At 48.1% G+C, this 25,538-nt stretch overlaps 1 protein-coding gene across 2 annotated transcripts; it reads left to right on the top strand.

Annotated features, from left to right (window-relative positions):
• Nucleotides 1-5,644: 5,644 nt before the first annotated feature.
• Nucleotides 5,645-24,984, top strand: UGP2 (UDP-glucose pyrophosphorylase 2). 2 transcript variants are annotated; one of them, XM_088521244.1, is made up of 10 exons: nt 5,645-5,705; nt 10,750-10,877; nt 11,423-11,530; nt 20,514-20,699; nt 21,445-21,578; nt 21,862-22,159; nt 23,089-23,286; nt 23,460-23,702; nt 24,117-24,221; nt 24,777-24,984. In XM_088521244.1, the coding sequence occupies exons 2-10, from the start codon at nt 10,764-10,766 to the stop codon at nt 24,882-24,884; spliced, it is 1,494 nt and encodes a 497-aa protein (XP_088377370.1). In that variant the 5' UTR covers nt 5,645-5,705; nt 10,750-10,763; the 3' UTR covers nt 24,885-24,984. The 2 variants fall into 2 exon arrangements, with proteins under 2 accessions (XP_088377370.1, XP_010214199.2); XM_010215897.2 differs by lacking the exon at nt 5,645-5,705 and adding an exon at nt 6,163-6,231.
• Nucleotides 24,985-25,538: the final 554 nt, after the last annotated feature.

Raw genomic sequence — 25,538 nt, 5'->3', positions numbered from 1 at the left:
TAACATGTGCTCTGCGAGAGCCTTGTATTTCTGGATTGGTGCAGAGGCTTTGCCTGGAATCGCCATCTAAACCCCTGTGAGCTTTGGAGGACCTGGAGCTGCCTCAGAAATGGGCAGCAGGACCTTAATTTGAGACGAAACACTAAATCTGGATCTGCACACACCCCATGGGTGGGAAGAGCACGGATTTGAGCGCAGGTGGTAACTCTGCGGCTCTGGTGGATGCTGGAGAGGGAAGCTGCCTTCGCCGGTGCCCTTGAGCCCTGGGAGGTGCCGTCCCCGTTCCCCGCGAGCCGGGGTGACCTGCTCTCCTCCATACCATCGGCTGGACGTACTGGTTCGCCTGCATTCTCACATTCCTCCTCGTATCGCAGGCGCCCTCGGTGCAGCCACGTGCGCGGGGAGAGCCCGGTTTGAAAAATAACCTTCACCAAAAAAAAGGAAGAAAAAGAAAAGGGGGGTTATTTCTAAGGTGGCTCCACTCCTCCGCGTGACTCACGGACCACGCAGAAGCGCGTGCGGGAAGCGGGGCGCAGGCAGGGGAGAGCTGTGACTCCGTGCACTAATTATTTGACCCCCTGTGAAACCCAAGCCCGGCGCTGCGGCAGATGAAGCTGTAATTCTCCAAAAGGTCACGGCAGCTGCAACCGTAGAGCCGGTGACCGCGGCTCCGGGTCCCATGACTATTGTCATGTTTACGGAGCCATCCGTAGCCCAGAGATAAGGCTTCCCCTGGCAACCTCCCTGCTCCACCACGATCACCTCCTGCCCTCGCTGCGGCTTCTCCAAGGGGGAGCCGGGCCTGGATTTTCCCTGTGGGGCTGGCCAGGTCCCGGCCCTTCCCAGATCGTGGTCCCGGATGGCCTGGGAGGCTGCGACCGGTGTCCCCACCAGACCGAGGTCAACCAGCCCGCCTCCATGCAAAGTGGACAGCAAGAATAATCCTTGATTACTCTGAATACCTTTTAAACTGCCACAGAGGTGCTTTTCCTTTCTCATATCACTAAGAAGAAAAGTTGAGCTCTTCGGATTTGCAGAGAAAATAGGAGCAAACTTTGGGCACAGAGTCAGTCCAGCAATAGAAGTGCTGGACCTGGATGAGAGCTTTACTTTTTTTGTGATGTCTTAAGATGCCCTTAGAAGTACATGCTGATGCACTCAGTAAGGTTTTATGCTGCTCTTATTGGATTGATATCAGCTGGCTCTTCAGGTTGGCTGGAAACTATATATATATATATGTTTTGCTCTAAGAGGGATGCTTTCATCTCATCTGAGAGGAGAAAGGGCCTTGGAGAGCTGCATCAGCTTCAGATTATGGCAGTGGCAGACCAGGCTCTCTAAACACAGACAACTTAATCCCATTTGTGCTAAGAGCACTTTACATTATCCTGGGATATTTTAAGGCCAGGTCAGTATAAAGTGGCTTTTGTCTTAATGAGTATCAGACCCAGAGATTTTGTATCTCCACTTATTGCAAGCCTCATAATCAGACTGAAGTCTCCAATTAGCTGTGCTAATGACTCTGCCATATAGATAAAACCTGAAGGTGAAAGGCAACATGCTAGAGTTGCTCTCTTACCTGGAAAAGGCTGAGATGCAATTTGCCTTTTCTTTGTTTTCTTTTCTATTTTATTTTTTAAGGAGAGCCAAACGGTCCCTCTGTTGAAGAAATTTATCCAATTTATCCTCTGCCCGGGCTCCATTAAGTGATTAGCTGACCACACAAAATGCCATTCAATACATTCAAAAGCCAATCCTCCTCTATTCCGACCGGATCAGAAGTCCCTCTAAAGTAGCTTTAAGAGATCCGAGGGCCAGCTGCTGTGGGGCTTTTTGGGGTGTACCAAATGGGATCTGGGTTTGCTGACGCCGTCCCGAGCTTTGCAGGTGATCTGCACCGCCTGTGCAACCTGCTGCTGCTCCGGATTCGTGCGCACAGAAGCGGCTCCCGAAAGCAAATCCGCTGGCCCGGTGCAATTCGGATTAAAAGAAGGGAGGAAGTTGTTGAAAAAGATGGGGTCGAAACCTCAAGGGAGAGCAGTTTTGCCAGCTGAATGGCTGCTGGAATTTGTTGAGCTTCCTTAAATGGCCATGACTGGTTTTCCAACTGTCTCAATGGCTCGGCAGAAATATCTTGTAAAAGTTATTGGGAGTCCAAATTTTCCGTGCCTTTAAAAAAAGGCCAGAATTCTCCTGCGCGTTCTACTGAACTCGGGATCTTATCAAGCTTGTCACCTGCCCCATGTCCAGAAACCAGGCTTATTTGGTGACAAGCTGCCGTGCTAGCGATGGCGAGACCCGGTGTCCTCCTCCCCAGTGACACCTTGTCTCGCACAGGGCTGTAATCCGCAGAGAGACGTAGGAACGCTGCGGAGAGGAAAATACCTTTTTTCCCTACGTTTTGCTGTCCCAGCTCCCCTAAAGGGCTGATGTCCACTGAGCAGGCCGTCAGCTCCTTCCTTTCCTTATCTGAGGCCTCAGCCCCGCAGCCCTGCGCTGTCCTACCATGGTTTGCGTTTCATAATTATTTCCATAAATTATGGAATAATTATTCATAATCATAATTTATTTCCAAGGTTTCTGCTGATAGTTGCAGCACTTGGGGTGCTCAAGTGACCTGCAGCTTCCGTTCCCCGATGCCTTGGTGGTGTTCGGAGCTGGTTTCCTTGTCGGTGACATCCGAGGTCAGGGCCCACAGTGACAGATAAAGTTCAGTGACCCGAATGCTGAAAGGGAAGCTGCCCAGTTTGCAAAGACAGTCCTCAAGCAATACAGCAAACCTTCTGCAAGTGCCTCCCTGCTTCAGCAAGGAGCTGCCGTCGCCTCCCCTCTGGCTGCAAAACATTTCTGGCCGCTTCTGGATTTCTCTGGCAAAGTTATGTAAGAAGAGATTAAACTCACTCGTGTTTCACAACAACCCACAGAAAGCAGGGCAAAAAGGGAAGTGCTCCTGGATGCCGCATGTGCTGGCTGCAATTAAAGCCTGGCTTTAAGGGGATAGCTTAACACTATCAGTCCCAATTAGCAAACGTTACTGGAGCGGGGAACGGGAAATCCCATCTCTGGGGAGATGCCGGAACATCTCAAGAAGTTCCAAGGGGCAACCGGAGCAGCCACCTTCGCTGGAGACCTCCAAGCTTTGGCTCAGAGGAGAAATTCCCCGGGCAGAGGAATTTCTGGCTGGAAGAGCATCCTCCAAAGCAACCAAAACACAGCAAATGTGCCTCACAACCTGTAGACTGAGGCGTTTAAGGAGCAGGGCTGCAGCTCTGCTGACCTTGATGGCAACAATCCAAGTTGCCACTGGAACAGCCTGAGTGGCTCTTCCCTGCCATCAAGATGAGGCCGAGACTTGGTGTTTGGCGAAGCACTGAAATAAGATATAGTAGACATGGCATGTGTGTGAGTACTAGAAATACATTAAGCTGCTCTCTGATGGTCCTTTTTGTCTCCCCTGGCATACTTAGTACCGCAGAGAAAACATTTTAGTAGGGAATCCAGCTGAAATGTTCATTCCTCTGTAGCTGAGGAAGGGAAGTAACCATGGTCTCAATTAAAAGGGTTGACTAAGCACTCTTCTCTAGCGAGAGCCTGTGAAACTGCATTGGTTCAGCTCAGGTGATATATGTACTAAGTGGGAAAGTCTGGCTTGCTGCAAGCTAAAAGGGGGGAAATCTACTGATTTCCATGTGAGAGAGCAGGAAAAAAGAGCACTGCAGGTTTTGCTGATGCTCGCTGTGCTGGGGAAACCGTGAACATCTTCAGAAATGGAAAACACATGTTTCGGGTGTTTTTGAAAAGTTTGCCTCGCGAATGTTGACTTGTCTAGAAACCCAAGTTGCAGATGAAAAATATGCTCACTTGTAGCATTAAATGATCAAGTTCCCTCTTGGCATACGGCCTTCATCTCCAGACCTCAACAGCACGTGTCCAAAACAAGCAGAATTAAAATTAAAACAAGGTAAAAGCGGTCAGTAAATGCACTAGCCTAGAATGGGTGCTTGGCCACACCACTGCGGTGGATGATGCTGCCTGGAATGGGACTACGGGAGCCCGGAATAAGATCAGGCATCCTGGATCTTGTGCTACAGATGATATCTGACTTTTGATCCTGTGCGAGCAAGGCAGGAGGCTGGTGGTGCGAGGCACTAACTATTGCACAACCGATACAAGAAATAAAATACATCTGGATCTGCTTTATGGCAAAAGTGCCTCCTCCCAGGACACCTCAGGCATTTCGGGGGAAAACCTCGGACACATTTGGGATTTTCCGGCATTGCAGGAGCGAGAGGGCGGCCAGGAGCTGAGCAGGGGCCCCAGGGGCTGTGACTGGCCCAGAGCAGCCTGATGTGGTTGGAGCTGCTTTGAGCAGGGGTGGGATGAGGCACCTCCGGAGCCATCGGAATTCTGTGATTCCTCAGCAAACAGAGTGGGGCTGGAGCAACCGGAACAGCTGGAATCCCGTCTTTAATCCTGTTCTTGCCTCCTCCTTCCATACATGTCTGTTCTGTAAGGAGTTCACTATGTCCCGGTGCAGATCTTTCTGGATTCCCAATGTTGCACACCCAGTTATTGCCAACTTCATGTCTCCTGATCTGCTTCCCTGCTCTTTTTCTGTTATTTTTTTTCCCAGCTTTTCAGTGAGAGCAACCGCCACTACTGATCCCTTCTTGAGCCTCACTGGGCAGCCAGGAAAAAGGAGCCCCCTCTGAGCGGGTGGGAATCTGGGAATGCTTCCACCGGCTCACACATGTGCACGCTCACTCCCCTGCACACACGCGTGCACACTCAGACACCCCCATGCACACAGGCCCTTGCGCATACTCACATCATGTATGCAGATGCATTCACACAACCCACACGCATGTGTGCACACTCACTGTGCATGCACACATGCACACGTGCACACTCACCCATGCACACACGCAAGTGTGCACTCACACTGTGCGTGCACGCTCAAACCCCATACACACATATGTGCACACACTGCACATGCACTCGTGTGCACACTCACACAACCCCATGCACATGCATATGTGCACTCACCACACATGCACACATGCACATGTGCACACTCACACTGTGCGTGCACACTACTCACACAACCCCCCCAAACATGCAGGCACGCACTGTGCACTCACACTGCGCATGCACACTCACAATCCCCATGCACACGTCGTGCACACACTGCACACACACATACGTGTGCACTCACGACGCATGCACACGTGCACGCATGCACTCACAACCCCCGTGCACACACGTGCACACATAGCACGTGCACGCGCATACACGCGCGTGCACGCGCACGCCTGCACACTCGCACCGCGCATGCGCGCACCCGTTCGCACACTCCCCGCGCACGTGCCCCCCCCGCCGCGCGCATGCGCGCGCACGCCCGCACGTGCGCCCCGCCGGCCTCGCACAAACCCCCTCACGTGCGCCCCGCGCATGCGCGACGCTTCCGTTGCCCCCCCACCGCGCAGGCGCCTTCCCCGCCGGTGGCGGCGGCGCCTCCCTTCCCCCCCCCCCCCCCGCGGCGGCGGCAGCGACGGCGGCGGCGCGGGGGCTGCCGGGAGGGCGGCGCGGCGGCGGCGGCCGCGGCGGCGGCGGGGGCGGGGCGGGCGGCTCGGCGCGCTCCGGGCCCGCAGGCCGCGCCGCCCCGCCCCGCCGCGCCCCGCCCCCGCGCCGCCGGCCGCCACGAGGTGGGTATCGCCGCGGCGCCCCGGCCTGGCCCGGCCCGGCCCGGCCCGGCGGCGGGGGCGGAGCCGCCGAGGCCGCAACGGCCGCGCGGGGAGGGAGGGCGGGGCCTGGCGGCCGCCGCCGCCGGGGCGGGGAGGAGCCCGCGGGCGGCCCGGCCTGGCCTGGCCCGGCCCGGCTCGGCCAGGCCCGTCCCGTCCCGGGGAGGCGGAATGCGCCGCGTGCCGGGCCCGCCTCTTCCATTGATGAAATTTAAGTTGCCCCGGGCTCCCCGCCGAGGCGCCGCGACCTCCCGCTCTCCCGCCCGCCTTCCCTCCCTCCGCTCGGGGCTGCCCAGCGGCAGAAGCGCGAACGAACCAGCGAGCGGGCGAGCGAGCGGCGGCGCCCGGCGAGAGGCGCAGGACGGAGGAACATCCAGAGCTCCTTCCCTCCGCCCCCGCAACCTTCTCTTGCCTTTTTTTATTATTTCTATATTTATAAAAGCAGATTATTTATTTTGTTAAAGAGCGAAAATGTCGTCCTTTGCACAAGGTAAGCCGACGTGCTCTGCGGTTTCCTGACTCTTCAGCCGTGTTTGTGTGCATGTCTTTATTTTTTCCCTTTCTTTCTGATTTTTTTTCCACTCTTCCCTGCACCAGGAGGACAGCAGATTGCTGGGGCACTGAGGGGTGTCTTTGGCCGAGCAGCAGCTGAGTTAAGCTCTGCAAGGTTTCTTTTTTAAGCAACTTATTTATTTTTGCTGTCTGTTTGCCAGCAGCGAAACCAGGCTGAGGCAGTTGTAGCTGCAGGGCTCGGATCTACGGACCGGAGCTGGGATATACGGAGGGAGCCTGTGCTGAGCAGCCTTGTAACGTATGGGAAGAGCTTGGGTGGCTGCACTCTTTTTTTTTTCAGGGGAATGGGTGTATTTGGGCATGTTCTCATCCCGGTAGACTCTGGTAATCTCGTTTTTGATGTGTGTGTGTGTACACGTACGTGGTCTGAGTTTCAGATTCCTCTGTTGCGAAATGGGGAGCCAGCCCACAAGAGGTCATTTCAGGAAGAAAAATGACTTTGGTGCATTGCTGTGGCAATTTTCTTTCCCTCCTTTTGGTTATTCTTAATGGGGGGTGTGTGTGTGCGTGCGTTTCTGTAATGAATTCCATGCCTGTGGGGTTTTGTTTTAGTAATATCTCTCTAAATCAATGCAGGCCTCTCAACCAACGTAACCCTGCCTATGGACAGAACAGTGTACATAAACAGCTCTCCTGCTCTGTGCACTTTGGAAAGCTTTGGAAAACTGCTGTCACTACCTGGCTGGGTGTCCAGGGCTGCACGACACTTGCTATGTAAATGCACCCACTGTTTGCAAATGTCCCGAGGCACTGGGGCAAAATACAGAGCCCTGAGGAGGGAGAAGTGCTGCCGCCCTGGTTCTCAATGTGCCTCTCTAAAAGTTACCACTTTGAAGTGACTTATTGGGTGGCTGGATTGCCAAGGTATCTTTTTAAACTGCTCCTTTGAACAGCCTATTGCTGAAGGTAGCCATCTTGCAGGCAAGAGGTATTATTATTTTTTTTTTAATAAATCTGGAAGCTGAAGAAACCTATGTAAAGATCATAATCACCTTTTAAAATATTATAAGGGCCCGCCAATCGCAAAATCTTTTCCGAAAACAGAAAACATTAGCCGTGTAAGTGTTCTTTTAATAGGCCAGTAATACTAAAATATGTTGCCAATGTCAAGTGGTATTTTTAGCCCGAGGATCAGGCGCCAGGCTGAGAAATCCAGCTGTGTCTGATCATAACATCTCAACTTTGCAGCGCGCTGCCGGCCGGAGCCGCTCGCCGCAGGGAGCCGGGACCCGCGGCGCGGCCGCGCGCGCTTCCCGCCCGGGACACCACGAAGCTGTTCGTAGCAGCGAGCGACAGAACAGCGTTTGTGAAGGGGGAGCGCTGCAAAATCAAGTGGCGTCCGTTAACGTTGCGGGTTTTTTTCCTTGTCAGGGGTAACAAATTGCCTTGAACTTTCAGTGGAGACGGAGGAAGCAAAGGCTCTGTCCCCTCAGCATGGAGCTCAAGGTAGAGGATTAAAGTTGAGCCGTGTGTTTTTAGCTTATTGGCCCTCTCTGGTTTTTATGCACATAGTTTGACTCCAAGGAGATCTTTATTTAAAAAAAAAAAAAAAAAAAGTCCGCTCTAAGTGTTTTCATATGCTTGCTTTGTTTGCAGAAGTAATTAAAATAAAATTCATAACCCTCAGCACAAGAGATTCTCATTTTTTTTCCATGAGAGTACTTCTTGTGACTCCCTCCTGGGCCGGACCTTGCAATCCAAGAGCCAAGGCAGCAAAGTTCTCTTCTGGCTGAAATAATGAACACTTAGGGCAATAAAACCAACTTTATTGCATTTCTTAAAGTAAAAGAAGGAGGAACAGCAAAAATAAAATACATGCAGCCTCCTGAATAAGAGGCCATTGCTGTTTTGGATAAAAGCACAAGAGCAGACTAGAAATAGCCATGGGGCAGTGTAGTTTCAATGAAACCCTCCACCTTCCAGACGCTGCTGGCAACGTGATTAAAGATCTCTCCTGGCTGTACCACCTGAGAAAGCCTTGGCTACAGTAGCATTACTGATAGCATTAAATTAAGGTGTCCTGGATGGTAGTTTGCAAAGCCCAGTGTTTTTTTGAAACTCGAAATACTTTTAAAATAGGCTCTCCCGTTCTGCACTAGTTTCCTGCTTGGACTGGTCTCTTAAGAGTCTTTCACACTATTTTCTCTCACCTCTTTACCGCCTTCGGATGCGTGCTGGAGAATACTGATGCCATAAAAGGGAGGCGAAGCTGGAGGCTGAGCATAGGTTGCAAACAGCCTCGAAGAGACAATTCTTTTCTAACATAATCAGGATGTTTATGGCAGCATGTACCCTTGGAAATCTGTTTTTAAGGTTATCCAAACCCCTTGCCTCCTATCTTATTTTACAGTACACGGTTAGTACTTTCTATTATAGTTTTAAGAAAACTCTACTTGCCTGTAGGAAGTGGTTTTGGCTATACAGTTGCAGTGGTCTTTCTAAGTCTCCGCCGCTGTCGCGGAGAAGCGAGGAGCAAACCTTAACCCTCGGTGCCTGAGCTCTGGCTGCCTGGATCTAGATTAAAAGGGGGACCATCCAAGCTGACTAACCTGCTTGCCTGGCACTTGGTGTTTGGAGAAGGCAACGGGCTCTACTTGGCTTCCCTGCAAGGACACTGATGTTCAAGTACTGCTCTTAAGTCCTAGAGAATTTATAGTATTATAAACAGTGGGATATTATCATAGTTTTATTATGCATTCTTCTGTTTATGATATTAGTTAAATCTCCAAATGCTTTTGGCTGGTAAGATACAGGCCTTTTGCCCGTTATAACTATCAGGCTTTTCCTACTTACATGGCAGCCTGGGAAAGGTTGTAGCTGGCTCTGTCCTGGGCTAGGATTAACTGCAGGAATGCGCATCTCTGGAATGCCTGATACTTGGAGTTTCTTTTAAGAGGTGTTGCATCATATGAGGAGGTTCACGTGTTTTACAGCCTCACGAGCGACAAGAACTGGACTGTTGTTGCTGTAACCGTGGGCCTGTATTGCAACATGCTGAAGGGAGGGTTGCAAACATCCCAAAGTGTCTTGTAGCCCTGGTTTCCTTGGGTGTTTAAACAGTGTTTCAAGATGAATCAACTCAAAATGCCTGGAATGGAAAAGCAATGGAAATACCTGTAGCCATTCTGAGAAAAGTGTTAGGCTGGTGTGTATCTGTAGGAGGGAGCACTTCATAATAAAGAGCCATGCGAGTTTTCACATGGTTGAAAGCCTGCTAGGTGTGCACCTCCAGATCGGATATTACCTGTTTTTGCTAGTAAGTGAAGCTTTTGATTAAAAAGGAGCCTAGTGTTAGTTGTTCTGTTCATCTGGAGCTTGCACGTGCCCCGAGTTGCACCTCAGTGTGTACGCTGCAAAGCTTTTTCTTCTCCTTTCCCCTTCCTGCAAAACGGGGCAGAAAATTGGCCTCTGCAGGCTTCAAAGCAAGGTTTAGATACTGCCTCTGAAACTGAGGCTGCGAAGGACTTTTAAAAAAAAAAAAATCAAAACTGTATTGAAATGATCCACCTCTGGCTTTCTTAGACATTTGCAATATAATATCTTTTTTGTTTGTTTGTTTGATATTATTCATACAGAAACTTTTAAAACAGCTTCCTCTTCTACCACTATTTCCCGGCAGTTTGCTCTAAAGTTGCTATCTTTTTTTTGCACTAGTATTCGGGGTGTTTCAAAAACTCCAGCTATATTTGGCAGCGCATCACTCTGTGTTACAGAGAAGTGATTACTCAAGGGATTTGACAGAAATTAAATTAACTAAGGTCCTTAGCAATCATACTCAGAATGTTATTTGTGCACTTACTCTTTCACGTGTATTGGACTTATCACTGTCTAAAGCAGAACAAATGCTGAAGTGATAAACAAACTAATTTTCTAGGTTGCTAAGTAACTGAAGTGCACCCTGTAATGCAGAAATATTCATGAGATCAAGAAAATAGGGCAATATTTACTGTCCTGAACTAAAGATGGTGCGGAAGTTCACTCTATAATAATTAAAATACATTTTTATTTGGCTGCGTGAACGGAAGGATTCCCTTGATCACAGTGTTCTAGATAGAAGGAAGAGTGGTTTTAGTGAAAAGCCTTATCACACTTCTGCTTGTTAAAGTATGAGGATATGGTGGGACCGGAATTCCGTAGCTGCCTAGCAAGGAAGTGAGCACTTGAAGATTTCCAGACATTTCTGTTTTGGAGAATTTTTCTCTTTTGTGATGGAGAGAGGCACCAAGAGAGGGGCACTGCTTGAGGCCCCAGTTTCAAGTGTGTGCTCTAAGTTACTGGCAACAAAAGCTTCAGGTTCCAGAGTGCCAGAACAGTAAGAGAATGGGACTGGATTATGTGAGTTTACCTTTTTAAGAAATCTAAAAGCTGTCTGTTGTCCAAATAAGCCAGTTTTCCTCTTTTTCCTTCAACTTATGTTTTTTTCCTTTTGCTTAAGATTTGAGAAAAGCGATGTCTCAAGCCGGCACGTCGCAGTTCCAGGAAGTCATTCGGCAAGAGCTGGAATATTCAATGAAAGTAGAACTTGATAAGATACTTGCAACTGCACCTTCAAATGAGCTGGAGGTAAGGAGGAAAATGAAGGCACTCCGAAGCATAAGAAATTAAATGTAGGAAATTAAAGTGAATTTTATAGAGGGAGATAAATCACAGACTACTGTAATCTGTGTTTTTGCAGTGTGCTCTGAGCCTGTGTGGAAAAGTAGTCTGGGTACAATGTCAGTTGGAGACTTCCAGTTCCATGCAGATGGGTGACAGAGTTATTACTAAGCGTTTAATCATCTTTGGCTATTTAAGGTTCTATAGAGTCTTTAATGGATTATAGAAGGGGAGGGTGAAGTTGCTCTAAAGATTGGGTTGAATTCTAATTTAGTGCTACAGTTTTGACTAAAGAATGGTATTTTGGGTGTCCGCATTTCTTTTAGCACCTTGAGTTTTAAGTGGAAATGGTTGTAGCCTTTGGTTAAATGTTAACATGCCTGTACTTCAGTGCTGACAAGATTTTTCTTGTGACTGGATTGTACATCAAGTTTATAGAGAGGAAAAAAAAAACTCATTAAAAAGATAGGCGTTAAACACCAATATTAACTAATGCATTTTTCTTTTTGTAGCACACAAAAAAAGACCTGGAAGGATTTAAGAAACTGTTTCATAGATTCTTACAAGAAAAGGGACCATCTGTGGACTGGGAGAAGATTCAGAGACCTCCAGAAGATTCTGTAAGTTGCAATGAGGTGACACTCTTTGGAGAACATGAAATTGAGAATTGCTACTTGTATCAAATGGCGTAGTTACCATAGAGTGGATATAAAAATGGATATTGTGGTTCTTTACAATAATGTAGGACAACACTTTATTTTGAGCTCTCACTTTGAAAGATTTATTTATAGACATATGTTGTATGTGTTGCTGAACATCAGCTCCTACTTAATGTATGTATCAAGTTCTGTGGTGGTATGAACTGTTAAATTGTCCTTTGAGCACAGGAACAAATGGGACAGCAGCCATCTCGCCGTTTGGTACCTTCTCTGGAGTAAACGATAGCTTGTGTGAGAGGGGAAATCCGCAGGAGCCTCCCGGTGCGCGGAACGCTCACGGGTCCCCTTCCCCTCCTGCCTGGGAAGGAGGTTGCACCTCTCGCACGAGATCGTTTCTGCAAAGCAGTTCGAGAGGGACATATGGCAGGTGGGCTGGGTTCTATAGCTCGCCTAGCAATTCTATACAGCACTTCAAGAAAAGCAGAGAATCTGAAACAAGTAGATGATGTATTTTTATTTTTATTTTGTTTTAAGGAGTATAGTTTTATAATGCTCTGCATGTTAGAACTTTTAACCTGCCATTTGAGATACTGCTGAGAAAGCACTAAATCTATTTTTTTTCCCCAGTACTGTTTAGTACTGAAATAAACACTTTCAATTACACCTAACCTCGTTTTATTGATTCATCTGTGGCCCTAGGCTGTCTTTTGGCTCTTGCATAACTAAAGTTGTAGCTGTGCTATGAATTTTTGCTTTTCCCAATGTAGTGATCTTGGCATATTGTAGGAGTTCTGTGAGTTCCGTGTCCTTGCACATTTGTGGTTTCTTTTAGCCTCTCTGTGGTGATTCAATCAAGGCTCTGTTTGCAACTGAAAGGCAGGCTTTTCAGTTGCTTCCAGAACAGATGCAATACTAATCTCTAAAGCATTGAAGAATGATGCTGTTTTAGAGCAAGTCTAGGTTTGGGGTTTTTTTTTTTTTTTCCCCAGGCTGAGTGTTTTCTTTTAACTTCAAAAGCGTGTGATGTGTCTCTCCTGTGCTCCTGTTCTCTACTGCATGAAGTGTTGCTTTGGGGAGAAAAATCCCCCTTAAATGAAGAGGGCAAAGTGAGAAGTGGGAGTTCTAGGTGACATGACTGAGGAGGCAGGCTGGAGGAAGGGGCACTGTGTTTAGGCTAGAGGGGCATGAGACTCCAAGGAGTGGTAAATCTCTTAATTATAAAAGAAAATTAGCTGCAGTAATGAAAGAAATGGTTCTGTTTCAAGATGAAGATAAACCCCGGGATTAAATCCCAGTAAGGTGATGCAGGTCGGTAGGCCCCTTTGAGGAGGAGTGCTCTTGTCCATTTTCTTTAATTTTGTGCACTTTTCAATGGGAAAGCTTAAGGTAGCTAACAGAATGCAAACTATCTGGTTAGACATTGGGAGCAACTGTCAAACAGGAGGCATAACAAGGCATTAAAGTAGATTGGGAGATTCCATAACCTCCTAGACAAGGCTTTTTTGTTTTGTTTTATCTTTTTTAAGAAAAAAAGAACATATGTGGGGAATGGTTTAGATAACAGGGCTGTAAAGAGATCAAGATCAGAAAGGGAATAGCTCTCCTTTCTGGCCTGTGTTGTCTTACTCTCATTCCAGTACAGTTTCCTGGACAAAGTGCAACTTTTAAACTTCCTGGGTTGATGGGAGGAGTGGGTTGAGTAGTTTCAAAACCTAAGAGCAAACCTGATCTCCTTGAGATATATATATTTTAATTTTTTTTCTGACCACAAGAGTTCGGTTTTCCAGAAGCCTCAGTTGTATTTATGCCTGCTTTCTTCCCGCTGTTTTAAATATATAAATCATGTAGGTATGTCCTGGGGAAAGTTAAAACAGTTTTACACAAAACACTTTCAAGTGTTCTGCGAACTATCAAATTATTCTTTGCAGAGGAAATTATTAGAAATTATTAGGTAAATGTTGACTTCTTCCAGACCAGAACTACCCATCTTACTAGTAGATGAAAAGGGTGGGCGCTTTAAAATGAGAATTTTAAAAGGGCTTTGTACCAGAGTATAATACTGAGTCCTCTGGGGAGGACTGGTGGCCGCCTGTTGAGAATGTGCAGGTTTGGGTGTTTTTTGTTTGTTTTTAACTTGAGCTCCCTTCCGCTGTGTCTAGTTGAGTTAACTCTTCCTTGTTGTAGAAGTCACCTGAAACACTCCTAGTCTTGTCAGGACAGCACAGCAGGACTTTGTGTTCTTCGAAAGTTAGTTGGTGATGTGACAAGTGGTTTGTAATTCAGAAGACCTCGTTTTAGGGACAGGAGAGGGAGGAGGGGAAGAGGGTTTTTCCAGCTGCTTTTGAAAGTTCTTGAATTACAAATATGGGCTAGGAAGGATTTCCCCTTCCCAGTGTGAGGTTTTTGCCTACTATGATTTTGGGGAATTGGTTGGCTCTGTAATCTATCCACACTACTGAGAATTCTGGCATATATAAATTCAACTGATATCTGGTGGAGCTCAAAATGTAGACACATTTGTGGGTGTATATACCTGTACATGTCTGTGTGTGTGTCTGTATATATATACATATTTTAGAAAAAAACAGTCTAAAACATGACAGAGTTTAATAGGTTAATGTGTGTGAATGGCTTACTGCTCTTACAGGGCTTATCTTATAATCTTCTATTTTACATAAGGTACTTGGGAGCTTCAGGTTCAGCAGGAAAGGTGTTTCAGGCTTTTGCCCAATGACAATGCTGAATTTCTGACCAGGCTTCCGGGGTGACTCAGTTTGTTACCCATTGCACTTTTTCTTTCAATGTTGTCTTATGTGTGTGGCTTCTTTTTTTGTTTTTTTTGTTTGTTTTTTCCCCTTCCTTGAAGCATCTAGGATTCTACGGAAGAATGAAAATAACCCTGAGAAATAAAAGCTCCTGTCAGAACTGTCAGTAAATTAAAATGTATGAATGACTGTATTGTAATGTTCCCTGCCCTCTGCAATGGGAGGTTTCACCCCTGATCTTCTCATTTTCATTGCAGCAATTAACACCAATGGGGAAGCAAGTTGTAGGCTCCAGACAAGGATAACAAACAATTGAAGCCATTTCATGTTATATTCACAAACTTCCAACCTGTTTTTCCATACAGATGCTTTCCTTCCAAATGCCCAAACACTCACAGTGATAGCAGGCATAGTTAGAACTCTTTCCTGTTAGAGTCTTCAGAGAAGAAACTGTGTTTAATCAGAGGGCCATTTAACAAGGAGCCAGGGCAAAGAATGTGGACACGGCAAGTGTAATTTAATCCTGCAGATGCAGATTGCAGCAGTGTGTTTGAGCTGGAAGCAATAGCAAAGTCCTGCTGGGGGCCCTCCAGGGGAACTGCAGTAATCAAGCTAATCTCAGAATAGCAATGCGAGACTTCATCTAAGACATACAGGGAGCATCCCAAACAATCTGAGTGCAAGGAGCTGGCCTGTTAGAGGTGTTTTGTGGTTGCTTTTGCGTTTGGATGTTTGTCTGCAGCTCAAAATGTCATCTCGGTGAACGCTTTCATGAAGGAAGAGGAAAAAAATGGCAAACTCATACTGAAAAGCAGATTATCTTCCCAATCATTAACTTGGAAAACGGTTTTTAAGGTTAACTCGCTACTATTTCTAGAACTATCCTTTGGTGCTAAGTAAATAATACCTTGGTGCTTTGTTAATGTGTATTGATTAATGTGGGTGTTCTCATTCCCGTATGTCTCCTCATAATGACAGCCTTGTTACTCATTCTGTGCGTCTCCAGCAAACTTTTCCAAACCTCCTTGCACAAGGAGTATGCTTCTGAAGTTTGTTGGTCAAACTCCCAACGTTGCCTCATGGAAACTGCTCCAAAAATCCCTTCTGTGATGTTGTCTACAGAACCAAGTGAAGCTCGAGGTCATTTTAGAACAAGACATGTCTCGGATGAGTAACGCTGTAATGGAGCATCAATTCTGTCCTGCCTGCTTGTTTTTATTCCTGGAGTAATTCCCTATCAGCAAGTATATTCAAGCCCAGTATTCCGAATCCCGAGAGCAAAAATCAATTTTTATTACTGTGAAGCACTTACTTGTGTGTGTGCTTATAGGTAACGAGGCGGTTCTTCAGGTTTGTGCCTGCACATGACCAGAATTGCTGGACGACCATGTAGATATGCAGTAATACTGATGCTGCAAGGATTCTGCTTGCACTTGAGTTCTTTGACATTTATTGCTCTCTGAACCTTCAAGATCAAGGCCTTCGTTGCCAGATTGTCAATTCCATTGCCTGTGCTGCAAGCAGCTGAAATATTTCGTGAGTCTGAGCTATAAATTTTGTGTTGTAGCTGATGCAACAGCAAATGAACTAAATCCTTGATGAACGACCTGTTAACTTCAGCAGGACCAAGATTTTCCTCAAGCCTTCTACATAAGCCAGTTTCAGACATGACAGCAAAGGCACAAAAGGGTAGTTGGCACTTAGCAAAAGCAAATTATTTTGGGACAGTCTGGTCCTTAACTGAAAAGCAGGTTTTTGTCTTTTTGAAGAACTCTGAGTAATGCAGCGAGAGCGCAGTGAGCTTTGAAAGATGAAATCATTCTTTTGGCTTTTCCAGCAGTGCCTGAACGTTGTGGGGGTGACTTATGTCCCACCGGCTGGAGTTCAAACCTGAGCGTTTTAAATGTATGGATCTTACAGTGTGTGCAGGAGACGGTGGTGACGGGGAGCGAGGATCTAAGCATGAGCTTTTCTGGCACCAGGTACAATTTGCCGTAGCTCCTGTTTGTAGTGAATTGTCCTTGAAGCTCTCTGATGAGTTTATACCTTCAGCACATTAAAATTGGCAAATGTAGATTAACAGCGTGTAGCTACTCTTACGTGTGAGTAACTAATCTCAGTATTGGCCCTGGGGAGGTAAGTGTTGGTGTGTAGGGGCTGGTAGCAGGTAGTGTGGGTGTAGCATAAAGGTGTTGGTACTTGGGGTGACAGTCTCTTTAGGCAAGAATTGAAAGAATGTGTCTGTGCATGTTAGCGCCTCTGGGTGCTCGCTTGGAATTGGATATTTGCCCTCAGTTCCTACATTCATGACCCCTCATGCTGTATCAGCTGTCCCTGCCTTTCTGACAAATCAGTACTCATAACCTTCAGGATTTTTTTAACCTCTATGGTTTATTCAGATGTATCCTGCAGCACTGAAATGCTGTATTCTGTGTCCTGCCCCTTGCGTTTATTCTGCGTGTTTCTATTTGAAAAATGTAGCAGAATAAATGGGCTGTGGACTGAATAAACTAAACTATGAGCAGATGGTATTCCTGAACGGATATGCATTTAGAATGAGGTGCACTGCGTAACAAAACTCCTTTTCTGCTTGAATTTTGCATATTCTGCAAACCTGTTTATATCAAAGATCCCTGCATAGTACTAGAAGATTGCTAAAGGTTTTTCTTTCATATCTTCATCTGCATCTTGTCGATGGAGAAGTGAATGAGATGGAGGGAACTTTCTGTTTTCTCATATGCTACATGACAAAAGTTTCATCTCAGTTTGTCATGCCTTTATTATTCTTTAGCCTATAGAATTGTACTTTATTGTAAAATAAAGTGGTGTCTGAAACTGTTTTTAGGAGCGTTTAGCTCAATGGTGAGAAGGGTGTTGTGTCCAGCTGCAACTGGAGTTGCTTGGACATTCTGCAGCTTCCCCCAGCTGTAAATCTGCACCCTCCACCTCGCAGTGGATCTCAGCTGGAGAGGGCCTGTTCTGTGGAGCGCCAGCCCCTTGGCTAGGGCACTGCCTTCAGAGCATCCTGATGTGCTCCGTGAAGTACAGCTTCCACGCAGGAATGATAAAGTTTTAGTTTTTGTTTACCGTGAAGCTTCGCTTTGAATAAGCTTCATCATCATACTCGGGAAAGGTACTGTTTGCACAACTTAGTTTTTCTGTTTCCTCATGCTCTCAGTAGCTGACTTTTCCAGCTGTCCTTGCTTAGGACTTCAGTGTTTTCAGGGAAGCTTATTCCAGTAGAAAGTGTGTAAGTGTGTGTATGTGTGAGGGGGGTGTGCACAGCATATGCTATGTATATGATAAGCTATGTATGTGTTTTCTTTGCTTTCTTTTTCAAATATTACCATATCTCACTTCCTGGAAGAAATGAGCTTTTCAGTTAAGTTGTAAATAAAACAACTCTGCAGACTGAAGGCTTTCTCTGTCTTCATTTCAGCTGAATAACTCTATTGCCAGCCATAAGTTTCCTGATGAAGGGCTGTAGTGTTCCTCTCACATAAAGTGCTTGTGTGGGCAATGTGAAATGGTCCTTTCTGAGATGGGTAGAGCAGGCCCTCGTAGGGAGTAACTGTGGCACTGTTTTTAGCCAGGTTCTCCCAAACTTAGTAGCATGAAAAGTTACTATGTGTTCAACAGTTATTGTTCAGGCACACAGCAAAAAACTCTGTTGGATGTGGGAGAAAAGTGAAGTCTCAACTGAAAAGTTTTCTAGCCTGGTTTTTGATTTCTGCAAAAGACAAGAGATTGCTCCTAAACACTCAGACAAGCCAGTGCTCTGGGTCGGCCTCAGAGGATGGCTGTTCTGCCGACCTGAGATGGGCCAACCCAAATAAAAAGGTATTTTGAGACGCCGGGCTCGGGGAGTTTAGGGGCTGGACCTCAGCAACCTCATCTGTCTCCTCCTGTATCCTTGATCCAGGATGGGAACATGTGTAGATTATTAATAACGAACGGTGCTGTCGCTTAAACCACAGCCTTTTCAGTGAAGGGCGTGGGACACCTGTAGCTAACTAGCTAGTTAGCAAGGAAGGAGCCTGCTTTTCATTTGCAGTCCAAGGCAGCAGAAATCCACTGTGCTCATTTTGTGTAACTTTTATAGGGATTACTTGGGACATGTTATTGTCTAAAAATTGCTGTTTTCTTTCATAATATTATACTATGGAGGGAAAATTGAGAAGCTCTGTCAAATGTTTCTGACACCCTGGACCTCGTTTGCAAGCTGCATCCCTTGGGTCTGTGGATGACACTGTGGTGATGTAGGTACATTTGTAGGGATCAGCGCTCTGCTTTTCCAAAGGTTAGGATTCAGGCTAAGTCTAAGCTAAAACAAATTTCCCCTCCCCTCCTCTAGCAATCCACATGGACTTTAGTGACAAATCTTTGTGGTAATTAAACAGCATAATGTTTCTTATGGAAGTATTCTCTGTTGGTTGAATGGAAAACAGCATTCCAGCATTCCCTGCTTGCTTCTATCAGTTAATCCCTTCCTCTAGGGAGAACCTGGGCAGGCGACTTGAGCCGTGCTAACTCCGGGTTTACCTTCTAGCTGCCCTGCTGAAATACAGTCTGTTCACTCTGGTACTGTGATTTAGTTGGAAGGTTGTAACTGAAGTGCGTGTGTGTGTGTATATGTATTTTCCCTGTTCTTACTGTTATAAGCCAAGTCTGATTTGTTTTGCACATAAGGATAACTTCAGCTCTCAGGGTAGTGCCTTGCTCATAGCACTCTTCAGCTGTGTGTGCTAACTCGAGAAGATCTGATGCAGGGAGCCTCTTCTGCTTTTGGAATACAGATGGAGACATAGGGTTTGTTCCGAACTACTTCCGTAGGTGAAAATGCAGAATATTAACAGTTAAGAGCACATAGATGAAGACATTTAGGTCTGGAATGTGTTGGTTGGCTGCTGTGGGGTCCTCAGCAAGTCTGGAGGTTCTCTCTTAACCTGGGGAAAGCACAGAGAGGGGGTGCATGGCACTCCTGGTTTCTCTTTATGTTTGGAAGCTGAAGAATCACACCTGCCTGAAACGAGCAGGAGCTTTCCTGGTAAAGTATCGTTTGTGCAGAATGTAGCCCCTAACAATTTTGCTTTAATGCATCTTTAAGTAGGCTCATTTGTCCAAGATCATCATTTTACTTTTGTATCTTTGCTTTGATGCGTATATCACAAAATACTCCAAATCCCATGGAATCAAAAATGACATCAGAACATACACTTCTGTGTTCAATAGGCTAGAGTGTTTCAGTGGGGTATCTGTACTGTTATACGTATTTAATATGGGTTTTTTTTGTGTGTGTGAGGTAGTAGGTGTTTCAAATTAATTGCCTGCTTTTTTAGAGTATGTATCTTGTGCAGTGGGAAACTCTCCGCACTGGGCTGAGTTGAAGCGGTTGCATCAAGAGGCCCCTCGGAGCAGTGCGAGTTTCTGCTGTGAACAAGCAGAGTTCAGTTACTGCTGGTGCCACAGCTCGCGGGACGAGCTCGCCTTGCATATCCCATCCGTAGTCACCACCGCCTTTCCGGGCGCTTCCCAACGCCGGGAATCTGCCCTCTGCGCCTTAGGGCCGGGCTGGAATTGCGCAAACTCCCCCCTCTGCCCCCGCGCATCCGGGTGAGAAATCCCAGCCTTGCTCCCGCCTAACGTGGGTTTCCAGTTGCAGCCAGCCGGGTTTGCCCGCAGCCAGCGCGGCTTGGAAAGCTCCTCGGGATGGAGCTGCTGTGTGAGCAGGACCAGAGCAGCGTAGGAAGAGCTGGAAACACTCGTCCTCAGGGCAGCTCCGCGCTGGGAGAGAGGGGATAGTGCACTGGACTGGTAACTGGAGTAAAAAGTCACTTAGAGTCAAAGAGCCACCCTTCTTGCTGAAGTGTTTCCTTTAATGACTCAGTGCAAATGCCAAACAGTGCTGCGGGTTGAAGCAGCGTGAGGAGGAGACGTGGTGCTGCCTGCTTGCCTCCTCCCTGCATTGGGGAGGAAGCTGGTGGCCACGGCGTTGATGACGTTGTTCAGGAGAAGATGTGGCTCCATGTGCGCCCAGTGTGGCACGGTGCTGTCACACGTGTGCCAAATCATGCTAACGACTGTGGGTATTGCTGTCTAGTTTAGAGCTTGGAAGGTTTTCCGGAGACGGTGACTTCCTAGCAAACGCCTGAACGCCTCCCGCTGCTCCTCTCTTGCAGATCCAGCCCTACGAGAAGATCAAGGCCAGAGGGCTGCCCGATAACATTGCGTCTGTGCTGAACAAGCTGGTGGTCGTGAAGCTCAACGGCGGCCTGGGCACGAGCATGGGCTGCAAAGGCCCCAAGAGCCTCATCGGGGTGCGCAACGAGAACACCTTCCTGGACCTGACGGTGCAGCAGATCGAGGTGCGTGGCTGTGCCCCCGGACACGGGGCACCGCATGGCACCGAGGGCTCCGCTCCAGCTCCTGCAGGCTCAGCTTTTTGGAAACTTTAACACAGCCTAGAAAAAAGCTCTTTGCTGCAGCTTAGAGTTCCAGCTCTAATTAAACCCCTCATCTTAGAAGTCGTTGCTGGGATTTCCCTCTGTAGAAAGAGAAGTAAAAGAGAACAACAGCTGTCGGTGCTGGGAGACCATCACACCTTATGTTCCTAGTGCAGAATGCTCCTCTTGCAGCAGATCATTAAGCTGGTCATTAGAGTAGGAAATTGGCTGCATCTGTTGTGCAGTTCCTGGGACTCGGAGCAGTTTGCCCCAGGGTGTTGGGGTGTCTCTCCCTGCTGTGGGTTAGACCCTCCTGCACAAGAGGGGGATCAGCAGGAGCTAGGGCAGCTCTCCCAGGGCTCACGGGGTGGTCTCTTGAAATACCTCTGTGGTATCTTGCTTTCACATTTCAGAATCTTGATGTGGGTTTAAAAACAAAGGTTATTTATGCAGTAATTAATGTAACCCTTATCTTTTACTATTTACAAGGATTTGTTTTCCTTTACTTGATTTATTATCCAACCCATTGGTAAAAGAACCTCTTTCCTGTGACAATTTGGCAAAACGGACTGGAAATAAAAAATGCATTCCTGTCCTCAAAACTAGTAAGGTAGCAGGATTAAAGGTAAGAGCATGTGCTCACTTTACCATTTCTCTCCCATTTCAGCATTTAAACAAAAGCTACAACACTGATGTTCCCCTCGTTCTGATGAATTCCTTCAACACTGATGAAGACACCAAGAAAATCTTGCAGAAATACAGTCTCAGCCGTGTGAAAATATATACTTTTAATCAAAGCAGGTATCAAAAAATGTCTCTGCTCTACCTGGGGTAAAAAGAAGACCTTGCTTGCTCTTCCTCACCCTGCCAGGGGTGGAGGGTGCAGCTTCAGAGGACTGGGTGGTAGTGGTGTCTTTTTATGCTGCTGTTCAAGCTCCTTTTGGGGTGGACTTGGCATGATTGTAAAGTCAGAGAGGGCAATTGGAGAGAAGGGTGAGGGAAGAGGCACCTTCGCTGCTGCCTTTTATTTAACCCGATGCCACCCTGGCCCCGGGGAGAGCTTAACCAAATCCTTGCCTTCCAGGTACCCTAGAATTAACAAGGAAACTCTGCTGCCCATAGCCAAGGATGTGTCTTACTCAGGAGAGAACACGGAGTGCTGGTACCCCCCGGGCCACGGCGACATCTACGCCAGCTTCTACAACTCCGGCCTGCTCGACAACCTCATCGCAGAGGGCAAGGAATATATTTTTGTATCCAACATAGATAACTTGGGTGCCACCGTGGACCTTTACATTCTTAACCACCTTATGAACCCGCCCAATGGGAAACGCTGCGAGTTCGTCATGGAAGTCACAAACAAAACGAGGGCAGACGTGAAGGTAAATACAGGCACTGTCTGAATGCCTTGCATCTTGGAGGAGTCTGAACATCTTGTCTCTTCTGTATGCATGAATTCAGACATACTTTCCATCTTCTTATAGCTATTTCAGGCACTATTTAACACATCAGCTGTGATCTAATTCGAGATGCACAAAATCAGCAAGTTTATGAGGTTCTAATTCATGGAACAAATTGGATCTAGGTTCTGGGCAGCAGCAGACGGCGAAAGCCTGGGCTTTACTTGTGTTTTTGGTGAGGAGCCCTTTCTGCAGGGCGCAGGTAGCGGCGCTGCCCTCTCTGCAGCCCTTTAGTGAGGGGAAGCCCAGGGATGCAGAAGGCCGGAGGGAGGGACGGGGCAGCCGGCCCTGGGCTGCAGCCTGCGCGTGGACGGGGCCGCTGCTCCGCGTCCTGCCCTCGCTGGCTCCCTGTGAGGTCCCCATCTTGGTGACTTGGCCCATGTTCACAGCATGCGGATGCCACCCACACGTAGGGATGTGTTGTGTGACACTCCTTTGAACGTGAGCATGGTGGGGGCACGTGCAGTTTTCTTCCTGTCCATTACACATTAAGAAAAGTCTGACTTGGTCCCACGCATCCCCAGGGGTGCAGTATAAAAATACAGGGCTTCGTCCTCGCCTAGTGCAGCTTGCTGAGGCAACACTCGTTTCTCCAGCGAGTGCCACAGCATCTAGCAAAGTTCTGCTGAAGGTCACTCATAAACCACAGCGCCTTCCAGCGACACTCAGCAACTGCCACCCAAGGGCCAAACTCTCTTTAGTACTTGACAGTTCCGATTGACTACAGAATATGTTTGAATAACAGTAGCCTGGCAGCTGAACCCAGGCCCCCACTGTGGGTTAAATGGTCAACAGCACCGAACGGGCGCACAGGAGAGCAGCACCTCAACCTTGTTCTCGTACCCCTGCAGGGTGGGACGCTCACGCAGTACGAAAACAAGCTGAGACTCGTGGAAATAGCTCAGGTTCCAAAAGCACACGTGGATGAGTTCAAGTCCGTGTCAAAATTCAAAATATTCAATACGAACAACTTGTGGATTGCTCTGTCTGCAATTAAAAGGCTGCAAGAGAAAAACGCCATTGACATGGAGATCATTGTGAACCCAAAGGTAAGCGGAGAGGAGGGTTTCCCAAAAGCCCTGCTCGTTCCCGGGTGCCTGGGCAGCGCCTGCTGCTCCCGGCAGGGAGCCGGGCACTCGGAACGGCGGCGCTCGGAGCAGGCCGGGATCCTGCTCGGAGCGGTCCGTCCGCTGGCCGCGTTCACACAGGCTTTCCCTTCCAGACGCTGGATGGAGGCTTGAACGTTATCCAGCTGGAGACGGCTGTGGGGGCTGCTATCAAGAGCTTTGAGAACTCACTGGGAATAAACGTCCCTCGGAGTCGATTTTTGCCCGTTAAGACCACGTCAGATCTCTTGCTTGTGATGTCCAATTTGTACAGCCTTAACGCCGGCTCCTTGACCATGAGTGAGAAGCGGGAGTTTCCGACGGTGCCGCTGGTCAAGCTGGGAAGCTCTTTCACAAAGGTAACCTGCTCGAGTAGCACTTGTTGTTTCCAGCTTTCACAGGCTGGAAGGAGGTTTCCTTTACCCCTCTCAACGTTCCTTTTTGCTCCCTCTAAATAGACTGCTTCCTATCTGGACATAATGTCCTGCTCTTACCCTGTGCTCCTGCACTCTGACAGTCCAGGGAGCAGCAGGGGGACTTGGCTTCTCTGGAGCTCTCCCACCCTTCAGCCCTCACTCCTGTCATTGCTGCTTCTAGCTGTAGGTACCCCTGACAGAAATGACTGTATCACACTGCTTCCCCAGGAGCAACCTTTATTTTTGGCAGAAGACATTCCAGAAAGATTCCATAAAGTAGTTTTCAAGACGCTCCTATGCTTCTCTTAGCCCACACATGGTTTTAAAACTGTCCCTGTTCTTTTCCATCCCGAAAAGGTTCAGGATTACCTGCGGCGCTTCGAGAGCATACCCGATATGCTGGAGCTGGATCATCTCACCGTGTCAGGTGATGTTACCTTTGGCAAGAATGTGTCATTAAAGGTGAGCATAAACCGTGCGCCACGTGCATGGACACGATTAATCCCTGCTGCGCTCAGAGAAAACTGATCCTCGGTCAGCCTTGGTGCAGCGTCAGCGGGAAGCAGCAGCCAGAGCAGCGCGGGGAGGCCCAGGCTGAGCAGAGCCCCGCTGCAGCCGGGGGTGACGCTGCAGCCGGGGGTGGCGCTTGGCCTTGGTGGGGCTGCAGTGCTGCCCTGTGTCAGGATGTGCTGAGGAGGGTAGGACTTTTTTTTTTTTGCACCCAAGAGCAAGGGGCCCTGATAGGAGCACCCCCAGCAACCACCAGTCAGCTCAACTGCTACTTCACAGTCAGCAGGCTGGTAATTACAGCCTGTCCGTGATTGCTGTTTTAACCTTTTTCATGCAAAATATTACCTGTCTGCCAAGACAATAACTCAGTCCAAGTGCACGCAGGCGCCGGCTGTGTTAGAGCTGGAATCAAACCAGTCTCCTAACCACACAATCTTGTTCCATTCAAGTTGTCAATTCATAGCAAGCAAAGTCTCTAAATGCTCATGTTCTTCTCCCAAAATCTAGGGAACTGTCATCATCATTGCAAATCACGGTGACAGAATTGACATCCCCGCTGGAGCGCTGCTAGAGAACAAAATTGTGTCTGGAAATCTGCGGATCTTGGACCACTGAGTGAAAGGGCCTGCTCAGCTCTGCATCCTACTGTGCTCAACCAGCCTCCTCCGGGAAGACCCTTTTAAGCATTAGAAATAAGTACACAGAGGGCCTCTGCCTTGTCATCTTCACAGTACCGCAGTATTAATTTAAAATTAATTTCTCTCGCTTATCTTTTTAAGCAGCCACATAGTGCAAAGGATGTGTGTAAGTAAGTAAAGCTTCAGTCCTCGAAGAGCTCCTGTCCCTCAGTTATTAGACGCTGGAAGTGCAATACTGTTTGCCTGGGGGGTGAGGAGCGCGGCGGCGGCCGCGGGTTCCGCGTCTCTGGCGGCTGCAGCGGGACACGGGGCGGCTCCGGGGACGCGGCCGAAGCCCAAGCGCGTCCCTGCTGCCGCCCGCGCTGCCGCCACCGTCTTGTGCCGGTGTCACCCGCCCGCCGCGTCCCGCAGGGCTGCAGCGTCCGGCCCGGCCGCCCTTGGGGGAGACGCTGCGGGGAGGCCGGGCGGCCGCGGCCAGGGGATGGAGCGGGAAGTGGGGACGGTCCCAGCTCCCCCAAGGAGCCCAAAACTCGAGAAAGCCGCCCCAGCCCCCGGCCGCTGTTCGCTTCCCCCGTCCAGCCTGGCGTTTCTGTTCATACCCTCACCCTGCCGCTGCCCTCTTTTTCAAAAA

The sequence above is a fragment of the Tinamus guttatus genome, unplaced genomic scaffold (genome assembly GCF_059628265.1).
Source record: "Tinamus guttatus ecotype Peru unplaced genomic scaffold, ASM5962826v1 Tinamus_guttatus_pri_ptg000116l, whole genome shotgun sequence".
Taxonomy (NCBI): Eukaryota; Metazoa; Chordata; class Aves; order Tinamiformes; family Tinamidae; genus Tinamus; species Tinamus guttatus.
This window is presented reverse-complemented; position numbering and strand designations above follow the sequence as displayed.

Excerpts from the sequence above, each read along its gene's own strand:
- UGP2 (XM_010215897.2), top strand. Across the intron at positions 11,531-20,513 it reads AGAGACCTCCAGAAGATTCT|ATCCAGCCCTACGAGAAGAT; the intron begins GTAAGTTGCAAT and ends CCTCTCTTGCAG. Across the intron at positions 23,287-23,459 it reads AGATCATTGTGAACCCAAAG|ACGCTGGATGGAGGCTTGAA; the intron begins GTAAGCGGAGAG and ends TTTCCCTTCCAG.